This window comes from Tauraco erythrolophus, chromosome Z (assembly GCF_009769465.1).
Source record: "Tauraco erythrolophus isolate bTauEry1 chromosome Z, bTauEry1.pri, whole genome shotgun sequence".
NCBI lineage: Eukaryota > Metazoa > Chordata > Aves > Musophagiformes > Musophagidae > Tauraco > Tauraco erythrolophus.
Genome location: NC_141496.1, coordinates 57,822,672 through 57,835,653, shown reverse-complemented (window position 1 = coordinate 57,835,653; position 12,982 = coordinate 57,822,672). Strand labels below are relative to the sequence as shown.

The following is a 12,982-nucleotide window of genomic DNA, read 5'->3' as shown; positions in this document are numbered from 1 at the left end:
AGACGAGTCCATCTGCTTCAAGGTAAATGAAATACCTTAAGGAAATTTAAATTCTCCAGTTGTCTCAGAAGAAGACAGATAGATACGCTATTCTGTATGAGGTACACGTTCAAATTAATAGATACAAACAATACACTCAGAAAGCCAAGACATCCATGAGTCCTGCCCGTAAGTTCAGCTATGTTATAGCTTGCTGAACTCATGAGCAAGGTGTAACGCAGACCTGAGAAACAACCATGGATGCTAATAAGGTAGCACATTCTCTTGGGACCAAAGCAGGAAGAGTGTAGCTGTGCCTTTTGTAACACTTTACTCATAGAACAAAGGCAGGAGTTTTCAATTTCTGTAGCACAAGAGCACTCACTAATAAATTCACGTCAAGCTTTGACTGAGTTTTCACCATATCCCTTTCAGAAACCTAGGGATTTCCTGCAGTTGTGAATTCCAGCAAAGTATGACAAATTATAATGACAAACAGTACTGTCAGTTTCTCTGTACCAGAAAGGACTGAATGCGACTTCAGACATCTATGTAAAATGGGTGTCTATTCCTGTATGCACTGCACTCAAACCAATCAAGAAGAAAGATTTCTTCTTCTAGGACAATTTTTGCAGTGAAAACCCAATGTGCTAGGTCTAGCCAAAAGCTATGAGTGGACATCATATGTCAAAAACAAGTTAGGTGACTGTTGGTGAACAAAATGATTACCAGCACTCAAAACTGCCAGAAATCATGATGTGCAACCGCTGGCGTTCCTGTCAGGTCAGGGAATGCAAGGGCACTAGTCACAAGGGATAGGTTTGCAGTTTGCCTTTACCAATCAATTTAAAGATAGAGGTAAGAATAGCGTACAAGGGATTTCAGGGAAGATCTGGATGTAAAAGAAGAGAAGGAAGTGTGATAACTGAAATATACATCTAATGATTGACAAATGTCTTCCGGTACATTTTGCATGCTTTAATTATGGGGAATATATTGCTGTTGGCCACAATATGTTCAAACAACTAACGTAACTTTAAATCTTCTGACTGGTAGCAGGCAATCTGTTTTTCTGAACTGCAAATACTGACTGTATTATTGCAAAATTGTACTTGTCATCACTGCTAAGAACATAATTATCATTACTAAGCTACCAGGTAGTCAGCGGTAGCACATCTGAACAAAAATCTATAGCTTTAGAAGCTTACGAAAGTATTAGGATTTGCTGCCCCACATGACACCATCATCTGACACATCTGCCGTTACTTGACTAAAATAGGACTTGCTAACATGCAGAAATTAAACTTATTTAAACTGAACCAAAACCAGACAATTTCTAAATGCAGACATGTGCTTGCATTGCCTTTAATATGTTCCTATGTTTTAGTTCACCTCTCTCCAAGTCAATACAGAAGCCAGATTTAAAATGATGTAAGCTCTGTACCTGGTCAATAAAGGTCATGTTTTCTCGGTCTCATCTTTAGAACTGGACATATAAACCAAGCCAGAGGGACAAGAGTTTTCTCTGAAAACCTCTGTTACTGCAAGTCATTACACACCGCACCCTTTGCTTGTGCTCTGAACTGAGCTACAGATTGCAACACAGTGCCTAGAGCATCTCTGGACTTGTGACTGACCGCTGGAGAGCAGTAAGGGTTATAGCTTCTCACAGACCATTCCTCCACCCACAGCAATATTAAAAGGAGGTGAATTTGTTCTGCTTCAGTTCACAAACATTCAAGATGCACATTGGCAAGCTTGTAAGTAAAGCAAAGAACTGTCTCTTGGGAGGTGCTGTATCATGCTTTTGGTCACCCTCAAGCAACTCAGCTGCCATATCTCTTAGAGAGAGCATCTGGTTTGTCTAGGAGAGCATTCCAAGTTTAGAGCCACGGATGAAGTCCTCGCCTAATTCAAAACACACATAGCTCATCACTGTTATTGCACTGCCTTCTGTCGCTTTCTGACCACTGGATTTTCAGCCCTGATTATTTATTTCAGCAAAGTTACCCTTTATGACCCAGTGATCACCATCAAAGCCTTCCGTGTGTGTGAATGAGCATACTTTCTAGCACAGGGGCATTCTCAGCAGTGCAGATAGCCTGTAGGACATAAATAAAATACCTTCATTGCCATAAGTTCCTGCATCAAGACCGCATTTTCCAGGTCTAGCCTTTGGCTGTCTCCACGAGGTTTAACGTCATAACTAAGGGGATCAATGTGGATGCTTTCCAGCTCCAGCATTGTCAGTTTCACTGCTGCTCTGTCATTTTTCAACTGCTGGATGTAATCCTTCAGCCGCTGCTCATCCTCCTTTGTAAATTCTGTATCACAACTGCTTGCAGTTGAGCTGGTAGTACTGGAAAGAGAAAGAACGACATTAAAAAAACATTTGGAACAAAATCTATATTTTTACATCAAACACTCTCCCAATACACATCTGAGTCCATCTTAAAAGTTCATAGAAAGGACACATGTAGTGTGAACTGGACGTCACTATGTTCAGAAGCTGCAGAGGAGTGTGACAAATTCAGAAAAGAAATTAATTCTCTAAGCTGCATGAGAAAATTGAATCATGTGACAACTCTGCAAAGCCAGATATTTAGTGACATATAACTGAATTACTTTTTTTCTGGAACGGTATCTTCTGAAACAAGTCTTTTTTTTAATTAAAAAAAAAAAAAGCTACTTAAGATTTCTTAGCGATACCCTAACAGGGTAAGCTCCTCTCTGCTGCTCAGCCAGAGTCTTCATCTTCTCCAAGAAGAAGCAACTGCTAAGAAAAAACAATCAGCCCAGCCTCATTTATCTCCACTGATGGCAATACCAGTTATCATCTCAGATATTTTTAATGGATACTTGTAAGAATCAGCCTGAGCAAAATTCCACTGGCAGATGCCAGGAGGCAGTATCTTTCACTTCATCTTAAGGTGTATTCCTCAGTACCCTGATGTTCCTAGAGGGGTTTTAAAACCAATCCGTAAGTTAGCAGGATTTTTAATAAGACGTTGTCATCAGACTTGGTGGAACTTCTCCTATCTACAGGCATCAAACAAATGACTGCCCATTCGTCTGCCCCACAAATGTTTACACAGGTATCGCAGGAAGGGAGAACTAATGTCCTAGAGCAAGGGTGGCCCAGTGCTGCCGACCCACCTACATGCATGCCAGTGCAGTAGGGGGCCGAGACCGATGCAGTCGTGGCATTCCAGGGCTGAATATAGTCACAATAACACTAAAAGGAAAATAAAATGCCGTGTTGTTTCTATAACCTCACTCAAAGCTGCCTGCTGTCTCCTGAGGTCCTGTAATCAGCTGCCGGGTGAGGGATAAGTCATCCATTAACTGTGCTTGTCTGGAATGCTAGATGATCTCAGTTATCAGCAGGGGAATAAATCACTTTCTGTATCAAATTGCACTGCTGTTCAACATTTTTGTAGAAAGAAAAAAAAGCCCCACCCGCTACATGCTGTGAGAGTCAGGATGATGTCCTAAAACATATCATGCATGTGAAAAAGGGGAAACAGATCAAGATAGGCTTGATTTTTCTCTTTTGTTTTGGTTTGACTTCAGCTAAAGCTACACTGATTTTTAAGTGCCTCAAATAATTGCCAATCTTCCCACAAATTCCAAGCTGAGCCTTGGAGGAGACGGAGAATTGGCAAGTCTACAAAGATTTCTCAAAATCCTTCCCTCTCATGAAATACCACATTACAGTTCTTTACTACAGTTCTCTGTCAATTTCCCATTATTTCTTCTTTTTCTTAGGGATAATAGGTATCATATTTAACACAAGTGTGAACTTGTCTGCTTTTGTTTTCATCTGTCTCTGTCTGCAGTGAAGCTAAAACCACCTAGTACCTACACCACAGAGAAACCCTTTCAGGTTGAAACAAATTCTTGTTTGTACTTAGTTCTTCATTAGAGAATCCTGAAACACTTAATAAATCTTGCTTTATTGAGTCTAAAGATACCTCTCTGAAGTAGATACTGATGTAAAAATCATGGGGATAGACAATGTAAGAAATACTTAATTCTGTACTGAATTCATGTTGCAAATTTCCTCAGCATCCAAAGACAGCAATTGCACAGCTTTTCTGGATTAAATGTAAACCAGCTGTTGTTGGAGGAAGGACAGCTTTTAAAGCCTACTCGGGCTTCAAATCTTGAGACACAAAGAGCTCATCTCAGTTTGCATTTTAAAAGAAAGAAAACCTAGCTCTCCTGCTGGGAATGAAACCTGAGCAAAAATGCCGTAAGTCTGTTGTTATGTTGTGTTGGACCTCGTACTCCCTGGACATTCACAGATTTTGGCCCTTAAAAGATACACAGCTATGCACGTATATTTTAGGGGAGAGCAGCCCAAACTGAGGAAGGCAGCCTGGACTGTTGCCAGGGATACTCAGGCTGCTTTTACTTCAGTCCTGGCTGCCTGCCTGCCTGCCTGTCTGCAGCTGAGTTGGCTCTTTTGGCTCCTCTGGTGGATTGCTAGCAAGCTGCTCTTCTTCTCCACACTCGCCGCCCCCCCCCGCCTTTTTATTTTTTTTTTTTAAGAAGGTGAGAGTCGCTTAGTGAGGAAGCTGTCTCACCCAGCACACGAAGGGACAAGAACTTTTGCTCTGCCCTCACATTTAGCAGCAAGCCCCTCCGAGAAGACTGGAAGCAGTTTGGGTTGCAGAAATCTGGGGTACAAAGCCCAGTTTGGACTGTTGTAAAGACGAAGGTGCATGATGAGGGACAGAAACAACACTGCAGTGTTTCTGAACTCTCACAGCAGAGCTCTGCCAGGGTGAGTTTCCCCAAAAGCCCCACCATACAGCTCTTCACAGCCATAATATGCTAGTCCATTGCTGCTCTATTTAAAGGCGCACAGCTGGTGAGCATATGATCCTGAATTTCAGTTATCGTTCTCCCTTCTAACAGCAATCAAGACAACAGAAAACAGACTGACAGAATGCATATGTAAGTATAACGCATCCATCCAAAACCCACATGAAACCGTTGCAAAAGATGTGCAGTTTCTCATTTCTCAAGCATGTAGATAAGGATACAGAAAGGATCACAATTTCATCACACTTGGAGGGAATACAACATCAATCTGCTCATTCTAACTGCTGTTGTGTTCAGAACAAGCAAAGAGAAATGTTCTTCCCACCAGCTTCATCCCTCAAGTCTTCTACTATGACATCATGCCTGGATGATGTCAAATTAATTTTCAAATACAGCCTGTGGAAAACATGCAGGTTGGTAGAGTATAACGTGCAGTTTTATTTGCTGGCATGCATATGTGTGTTCGCATGGACACGCATGTGTATAAAATGCAGTGGATGGATATAAACAGTTTATATAAATGGTTTTTTATAAATGGTTTCCATCAGTGCCTCTCAGTAACTTCTGCACACTCCAAAATTTTGTCCATAAAACCCTGTATAAGCTTCAGTTCAGCTGTTAAAAATCAAGTCAATAAGTAATTCTGCAATTCAGCAATGGTACAGATAATACAAAAGCTGACAGACCTAAAATAACGCTGTCAGAACTGAATCCACAAAACTTGCTGAATGTCTGCATGCAACCTTACACTTTCAGGAATGCATCTGATACACAGTATACATGGGCCAACCATCTTCTAGGTGAACCCTGTGGCTTGAGATCTGAAAGAGTGTAACGCCAAAAGATAGTAACTTCCTGAGAAACTGAAAAATACTCCTACCAGCCAAAATACAAACAACAGTATATTTGGCTAAAATCAAAACCTTTGGTGAAACTACCCTGCTTCCTTCTGTGACTACTTCAGTCCAGCAATGAAGTGTTACATAGAGAACACTAAGGTACCTGTTTGGATACTTCTAAATAGCTTATTTGCACACTTCTAGCCAAGATAATCTTGTCTGTCAGCTACTTATCTGAAATCTGAGGTGATTCTGATAAGAGAGATAGTCCTACATTTGGCTGAGTTCAGATATTCTGTTTTATTGCATACTACCGAAAAGAATTCCCTTTGCACGTAAGAGACCAGATCTTTCCCGCCATGAATCCAGATGTAAGGTTGGGCTTACTAGCACTACAGGGAATAAAGTCCACTGTCTTCAGTCAGTGTTACAACCGGGGTCCTCTTTTGTTTCCTTCCTTTTAAGGCGCAATCAGTCAAATACTGCTGGCAATATATGTTCTAGCTTCTGTCCATTAAAACAATTATGACTTCCAGCTACGCTGCAGACCTATTTCTATTTCAAGAAACGAATTGGCAACATTTATTGTGCTGCTGCCAGCCAAACGAGTTGAGATTCTTGCTATTATTTTTATTCAATTCACCAGTAACAACCTCTGTGATGCTCTTCTATTGCATTTTGTTTCTTTTCATTTCAGCTGCTCCCTTTTACAGTCTTTAACCACTTGTCACTAGTGGCTCACTGAGCATTTATTCTCAGTAATGTGTTCAGCGATTTGACATTCAGAATCTCATTTGAAATGCCAAAGCTAAAGATGGGTCAACAATTCCATTATAAGTCCTTATTCTACAGGATTTGGAACAGCAGGGAGAATTACTCATTTGTCACAAGTCTCAGCAAAGGAGAATTTTCATCATCCCACTACCTCTTTACTTGGTCGGTTTCAAAGGGAAAAGGTAGCAATACATATCTGCAGCTAAAAGTCTGCAACACTAAAACAGCTATGGCAGAGCATCAGCGTTGCAGATTCAGAGTATGTTTGAACCACATAATGTACAAATGTTTTCATTTCAGTGCAGTGGTCCCGAAACGGTGGTTCACACAGCACTCACTAGTGATGTGGGCTTGTTCTCCTCCCCAGTTTTATAGACTGTCAAGTTCTTTAAGACAAATAAAAACATTAAGCCTGCAGGAACAACTAGAAATCTGCTGTCTGCTTTCCTACCTCTGCTTCGATTGCTATAGTAATGGAAAACGAAAGGAAATGGAAACCATCAACATCAAAGAATCACAGAGGGCTGGAGGTCTGCAGCAATGGGACGCCCATCTAGATCAGCAGGCAGCCAAGTGGCAAGGCAGCACGCAGCAGTGGGTTGAGAGAGCTGGCGCATAGGCAGGATAACTCCAGAAAGCAGGAGTAGGGTCCTGGAGAGAAATAAAAACTACCCAGAATGATAGGGAGAGGAGAGGTAAAGGCAAATTCTTCCATTTTTTAAACCTGAGATAGAACATATACTGATACAAATGTAGAAAAGTGTGTGCCTTTTGAACCAACACAGATTTTCCACCTATGCACTGGCACAGTGTCATGTGTCTGTATGCTGAAGAGGATGCTTCTATTTTGAGACAGGGTCCACAGGAAGGAGAAATCTGAAAACACTTCTATCGCGTATCACTTGAACACAACAGAAGGAAAGAAGAGAAGAGTTGATGATGTTCGACAAAGCGAGGACTGTAGAGACTATATTCCTACCAAACACCTTCAGTGAAAAGCTAGGAGAACAAACACTAAACCAGGAACACATACTCCATCCCCACTGCCAACTTCCCTCCTTGTCAATATTGGAAACTATCTAAATTGTTTTCAAGGAAGAAAAAAAAAGATTACGCCTTGACTACATACCAGATATCTCACGAGGAAGAAAAACACTGAGGCAGTTACGAACAACCGAAAGCGACCCTTTCAAGTAACAGAATGGAAAACAAGCTCAGCCTGGGTAGAGGTGTTGCTGCTGCATGTGGCCACTTACAACACATTCAGATGCAGGTGTAGACATGGCGTAAGTGCACACAGACTGAGGAAAGTCAAGTATGTGACACGGTTTTGTATAACTTTTTTCCAAGGCCAGTAAATACTTTCAGTAAAATGAGTGATTGTGTTACTAGCGCAGATGCTGTCACATTAATTTTGGAATAAAGATACAGCTTTCTTGGACTGAGAGTGCACCATAAAACTTCTTTGAATAAAACATTGAAATTTACCCCACATTTGGACCCTGTTCCCTCAGGTTACCTTTTAATCACTTTTTAGCTATTCTATGCTAGTCACATGGCAGGAAATAAGATCCTTTGGAGGAGGCATCAGCAAGCAGAGGAAATGATACAGTACTAAAATAAACTTCTAAATGTGTCGAAAAATGACAGCATTTGAATAAGCAACTGGCTCAAAAACTGAATTAAAATGAAGTTTTAGAGCGAATCTGAGAAACCAAAATAACTTTTAAAAAGAAAAATGTCATCTATATTTATCTAGGATGCTTGCCAAATTCGTATCCATACACAAGCCCACATATTCACTGCACAGAGTACAATTACACTGCAGGCAGACAACGACTCAAAATAAAGCTGCTAGCAGATGTATTTGAACTGGAACACTTCTGTAATAATAGCTAATTTAAGTTTCATTATTTTATACGCCTTCAGAAAAACTGCAATATCCAGCCTTTCCTGGAAGAATCCACTCTGTTTGCCATGACATTCATTTGCCACTCAATGTGTGAAAGAATAGTATGGGAAAGAAGAATTTGGAAGGGGCAAAGGGGAATGAGAAGGGAGAGGATATGGTTTAAAACAAAATGGCTGGACTAGCAACATTTAGAAAACAATTGTTGAACACTCCAAAATGCCGATGGAAGCACACTTCTCATCCCTGGTTCTCTGTACATCTGTGCTGTCTGCATACAATGGATATGAATAAGAAGTACATGATTTGAGTTCCAATAAAATAGCAAGAAAGTCACTGAAGTAAAACAAACGTAATGGCTTTACCCTTTATGAGGAAGCTCAAAGTTCAGAGTCACCCATTTGCAACAAATTTATACAAAAGTCCTTCTTGGCTGGAGTTGATCAAAGTCTAAAACAATCAGACCACTGAGGCATGGTGACTTACAAATCAAAGTGAAGAAGCCGGTGGACTGAGGTGAGGGAGGCAGTTCAGCAAATACAATGCAATATGACTTTTGGTCTGAAATCAAACATTTGGGGATTAGGAGAGCTGGCGAGTGGCGGTTACCTTGTGTGGCTGTTGGATGACAGGCTTTCCCAGGGCTGCACGCTACAGCCAGTGATTGCATAGGCTCCTCCGCAGCTCCCATCTAGTTTCATCAGCAAGGCTTTTGCCGCGTTCTCAGCTGTCTTCCTGCAGTCATGAGCAATCTTAAGCATCTGGGTGACGTTTTCATCACCTGTCTGGTCTCCTAGTTTTCAAGCAAACAATCTGTTTCAGAGCTTTGAGGAGAGTGATAGAAATTAAAGCAAGAGCAGAGATGCTTCTAGGCGCTCTCAGTTTATACCAAGACAATGACAATAAATCACCCATCTGTGATGTAAAAGCAACTTTGCTTCTGTATGAGCATCGGTGGTAATTGGGCTACTGGCCTGAACGCATCTCCCTCCCAGCCACAAGCTCCAGGTTCTTGTTGCTCCGGGTAGAAGTCTTAAGTGATGTTTTATCTTAGCTGGCTTGTCTAAGGGTGCACATTGTGATTTAGGATTAGGTTAGGGTGCTCAAATTAATAATACACTGGAAAAGCCTCAGCCTAAATGACAACTCTTGCTTCAATCAGTCTAGTGCTGTTTCACAGTGCAGTCATTTCCATTGCTTCTTCTCCCAAGCATTTTTATCTCAAGCCAAATGGTTTCCCAGAGCACCTTCTTACAGGTTACCTTTCCAGCTGGAAGAATTGCCTTGCCACATAGAAGCAGCCTTTCAGAGTTTACAGTCATGCATACTAAACCAAAAGAAAACTAGCACTGGTGTTTACCAATTTGCTCTAATTTCCAGTGGTTATGCAGCTGGTAAGCCATCCCTTCAGCAGACGCAGGACAGAAACCCCCACTGTCACTAATCTTGCATTCCTAACTCCAGCTGGAGTCAAGTCACTAAAGTAAGACATGTTAGTGACTACACTGAAAGCCTGAACAAAGCGACAATATATTCATACTTTACCAAATACGAGGCAAACATGTTAGAGAATATATAAAAAAAAACCACTTTGCTCTATGTCAGCTTTTCCCTTCATCCTTATTCGAGTCAAAGACCAATTATCCATACTTCACACTTGCTAAGTGAAGTATGAGCACTAGAAATAACATTAATGCAGAAGAAAGGAAGGGAGAATGTTTTGTCAAGAGCAGCTGGATATACTCAGCTCTAAGTGACACAGAAGCAACTTCCACGAATTTTCCAATCGCAGATGTTGCTATAAAACTTGACTGATCTTCAAAAATCTGCTATTTCATCTAGGTATTTTGAACAAATTTCACAGTGAAGTACAGGTACGTAAACCAAACACAACTTCCTCCAAGCTGTGGTATGTAATAGGTAATTGGCACTATTTCTTTCACAGGGTTGTAACTGATAATACCATAATTAAGAGCTGTAGATAGACACTTATATAAAAACTACACTACACTTTTTCATACAACGCATATGAGATGAAACCCTACTCAAACCCAAACTATCTCTCCCTTCTAAGATTTCTTTCTGCCACCTATGTGAAAGAAAAACCGAGACTAATTCTCTTTTGCTGGCCACTGATCTCTGCCAGCTGGGAAGGCTCCCTAGCACACTGTGGAAAGGAATGATCAGAGTCTGGAAGAAAGGTGGATGAAAATCTCAGACATCCACTCTGACATTTAGTGTATGGCACACACTGCGCAGGCCAAGACAAGTACACAAGAGCCTGCTTCTAGGACCGGGAGAGATACAAAATACGAGGCATGGCTAGGAGGACAGTGACCATGGGCTGCATGCACCTAGTCATCTGAAACACGAGGCTGACCGTGTCAGTCCTGTGGCTCTAAAGCCAGATGGTCACTCTCTCTCTAAAAGCTTTCTGTTTACATTTCAGTGATTTCTGAGAAGCTTGCGCTGCAATACTGTCTCAACCTGGCAGTTACTTCGCCTCAGCACAACACGAAGACCTATTCTCTCTCTGAAGGTTTCCTCTCCTTCTACTTGAAGGAGTACTTCAAGTACTTACTATGGCTACCTTCTCCTAGCATTAAAAGTAATGGGACTATAAAATCCAGATTACCGTTCACTGTGTAAACATCTCTATCAGAAAAGTGGAGCCAGCAGCAAGGTCAAGCTCCAAACACTTCAGAACTATACCTGTGGTAGTGGCTCATTCCATTACTTAGCGAGGAGCATATTAAAAACAACAAACCTAGCCACAAGATTAACTCTCCTCAAAACAAGAAAAACCCAGAACATATATGCTAATATCCCAACAACACAGTAAAACGTAAGATAGAATGTTTTAACCTTTAAGAGCAAAGGTAAAATGTGGAGTCAAAAGCTAGAGCTTTTTTTTTTTTTTCGTAACTACTCAATGCTACCTTTGTGTGTCTTAATCTCAGTTTTTCATAGACTATAATCACCTTCTATGGGGGTCAGTGCTGCTGGTTCAAACAAAACCTGTACTTGTAGTTACCACAGCTGTATGGCCCTAAGCCACATATGCTCACGCATATTGTTTAATAATTCCACTCTGTACAGTTGTATGCCTGCAGCAGCCTCACCACTGCCAAAATAGGCATCCCCTTGTGATAGTACATGTAGGTTAATTTAAATTGCTGGTGAATTTTATGATTTAACTTCAGTCTCTCTTTTTCTTTTCTCCTACTTTTGTGGTGTGTAAAATGATTTAATTAGTTAAAAATAAGAAAAGACTGGAGAGCATTCTTGAGTGATGGGTCATGAGATGATTCACTGTTACAACTAATACTAACACTAACTGACATGCAAAAAAAATTATTTAAATAAAGTGATTCATTAACATCTTACCAACAGAACCAACACCTGCAGCTCTGAACTGTCCAAGAATGAGACTCTGCTCACTTTCTGCCAGTGCCAACAGTAGCTCATACGCTTCTATGCACTGTTCACTGAAAGAGAAAGCAAACCTCAGAAAACAAAAATCACACAAAATATATCTGCAATTTAGAAGAGAATACCTGCAACAGCAACAAGAAAAGAGCTGTCTGATGAACTGTGTGATTCCCTACTACTTGTCTAGCAGCAGGGATATTAAATGACATAACACACATAGCTTCTATCACAAGCATTCAAAAGTATCTCCCACCTTATGCTGGTCCGAAGTTGGCCTCAAGTAATGTAACAAGTTAAAACAGAAAAAAAAATGAGGTGAGCTCCAGAAGCATGTTTCAAACAGTCAACAATACATAAAAAACCTTTTTCAGGCCTTCTTACTATAGAAAATACAGTATTCTGTACTCTACTATGTAACTATACTACACAAAGTACAGTAGGAAAAGAAAAGACAAGAAAAATACTCATTGCTCTGTCCCGGCTGCAAGATTTTCCTCCTTGCAACACAACGGCTTCTAAATACAGTTGTGAGTATGCAACAAATGTATATCTTTTCAAAAACATTAGAATGCAACAAATTCCTGTTGCATTCTAATGTTTTTAAAAAGATATACATTAATACACCTATTCGCAATTTACATTTCCTTGTAATTTGCTCAAGGCTGATCATAACGGAATATGTTCTTGAAAAGGCACATAATTTGTCATAAGATCAGAACTGCCTGTTCCGAATTAGTTACAGTTGAAGCAGTTAAATGACACCATCTTTATACATGTAGTTTAAAGCAAATTTAGATACTTGTAACCAAATACTAAGCAATTCATCCACAATTCCAACTGATGTAATATAAAGTCACTTTGAATTTGTGGAGTACAATACCAGTCTTTGGTCCACTGGTCTTGTGAAAGGTGCCAGCCTAATACAGAGAACCTGTATCTCATGATCGGCAGGAGAGACAGTTTGAGTCTACATGCAACTCCTAATTCAAATATTAATTCAGTATTTTAAAATGAAAAGATAAATCTGTATATTTCTATTAGATCAAACTCACTGCTGATGAATTAGAGTTGAAATACACTTCCATCAATAACTTCAGTTCTGCAGTTTGTCAAGTAGTTTAACCAAAGGGGCATTTTTTCAGGGATGAAACAAAGAGTATTACTACGGCACACCAACAATTTCACTCTCAAAGACTTCTATCAAGTCTTCCCCTTTCCC

The 12,982-nt window shown here is 40.4% G+C and overlaps 1 protein-coding gene across 2 annotated transcripts in view; it reads right to left on the bottom strand.

Moving 5' to 3' along the window:
- MCC (MCC regulator of Wnt signaling pathway) overlaps positions 1-12,982 on the bottom strand; it is a 216,120-nt gene that overhangs the window by 16,724 nt on the left and 186,414 nt on the right. For both annotated transcript variants that reach the window (XM_086629428.1, XM_086629429.1), the window contains 3 exons: positions 11,719-11,819; positions 8,941-9,124; positions 2,104-2,338 (listed from right to left, as the gene is read on the bottom strand). In XM_086629428.1, the coding sequence (XP_086485554.1) occupies positions 2,104-2,338; positions 8,941-9,124; positions 11,719-11,819 (520 nt within the window). The remainder of the gene's footprint in view (positions 1-2,103; positions 2,339-8,940; positions 9,125-11,718; positions 11,820-12,982) is intronic.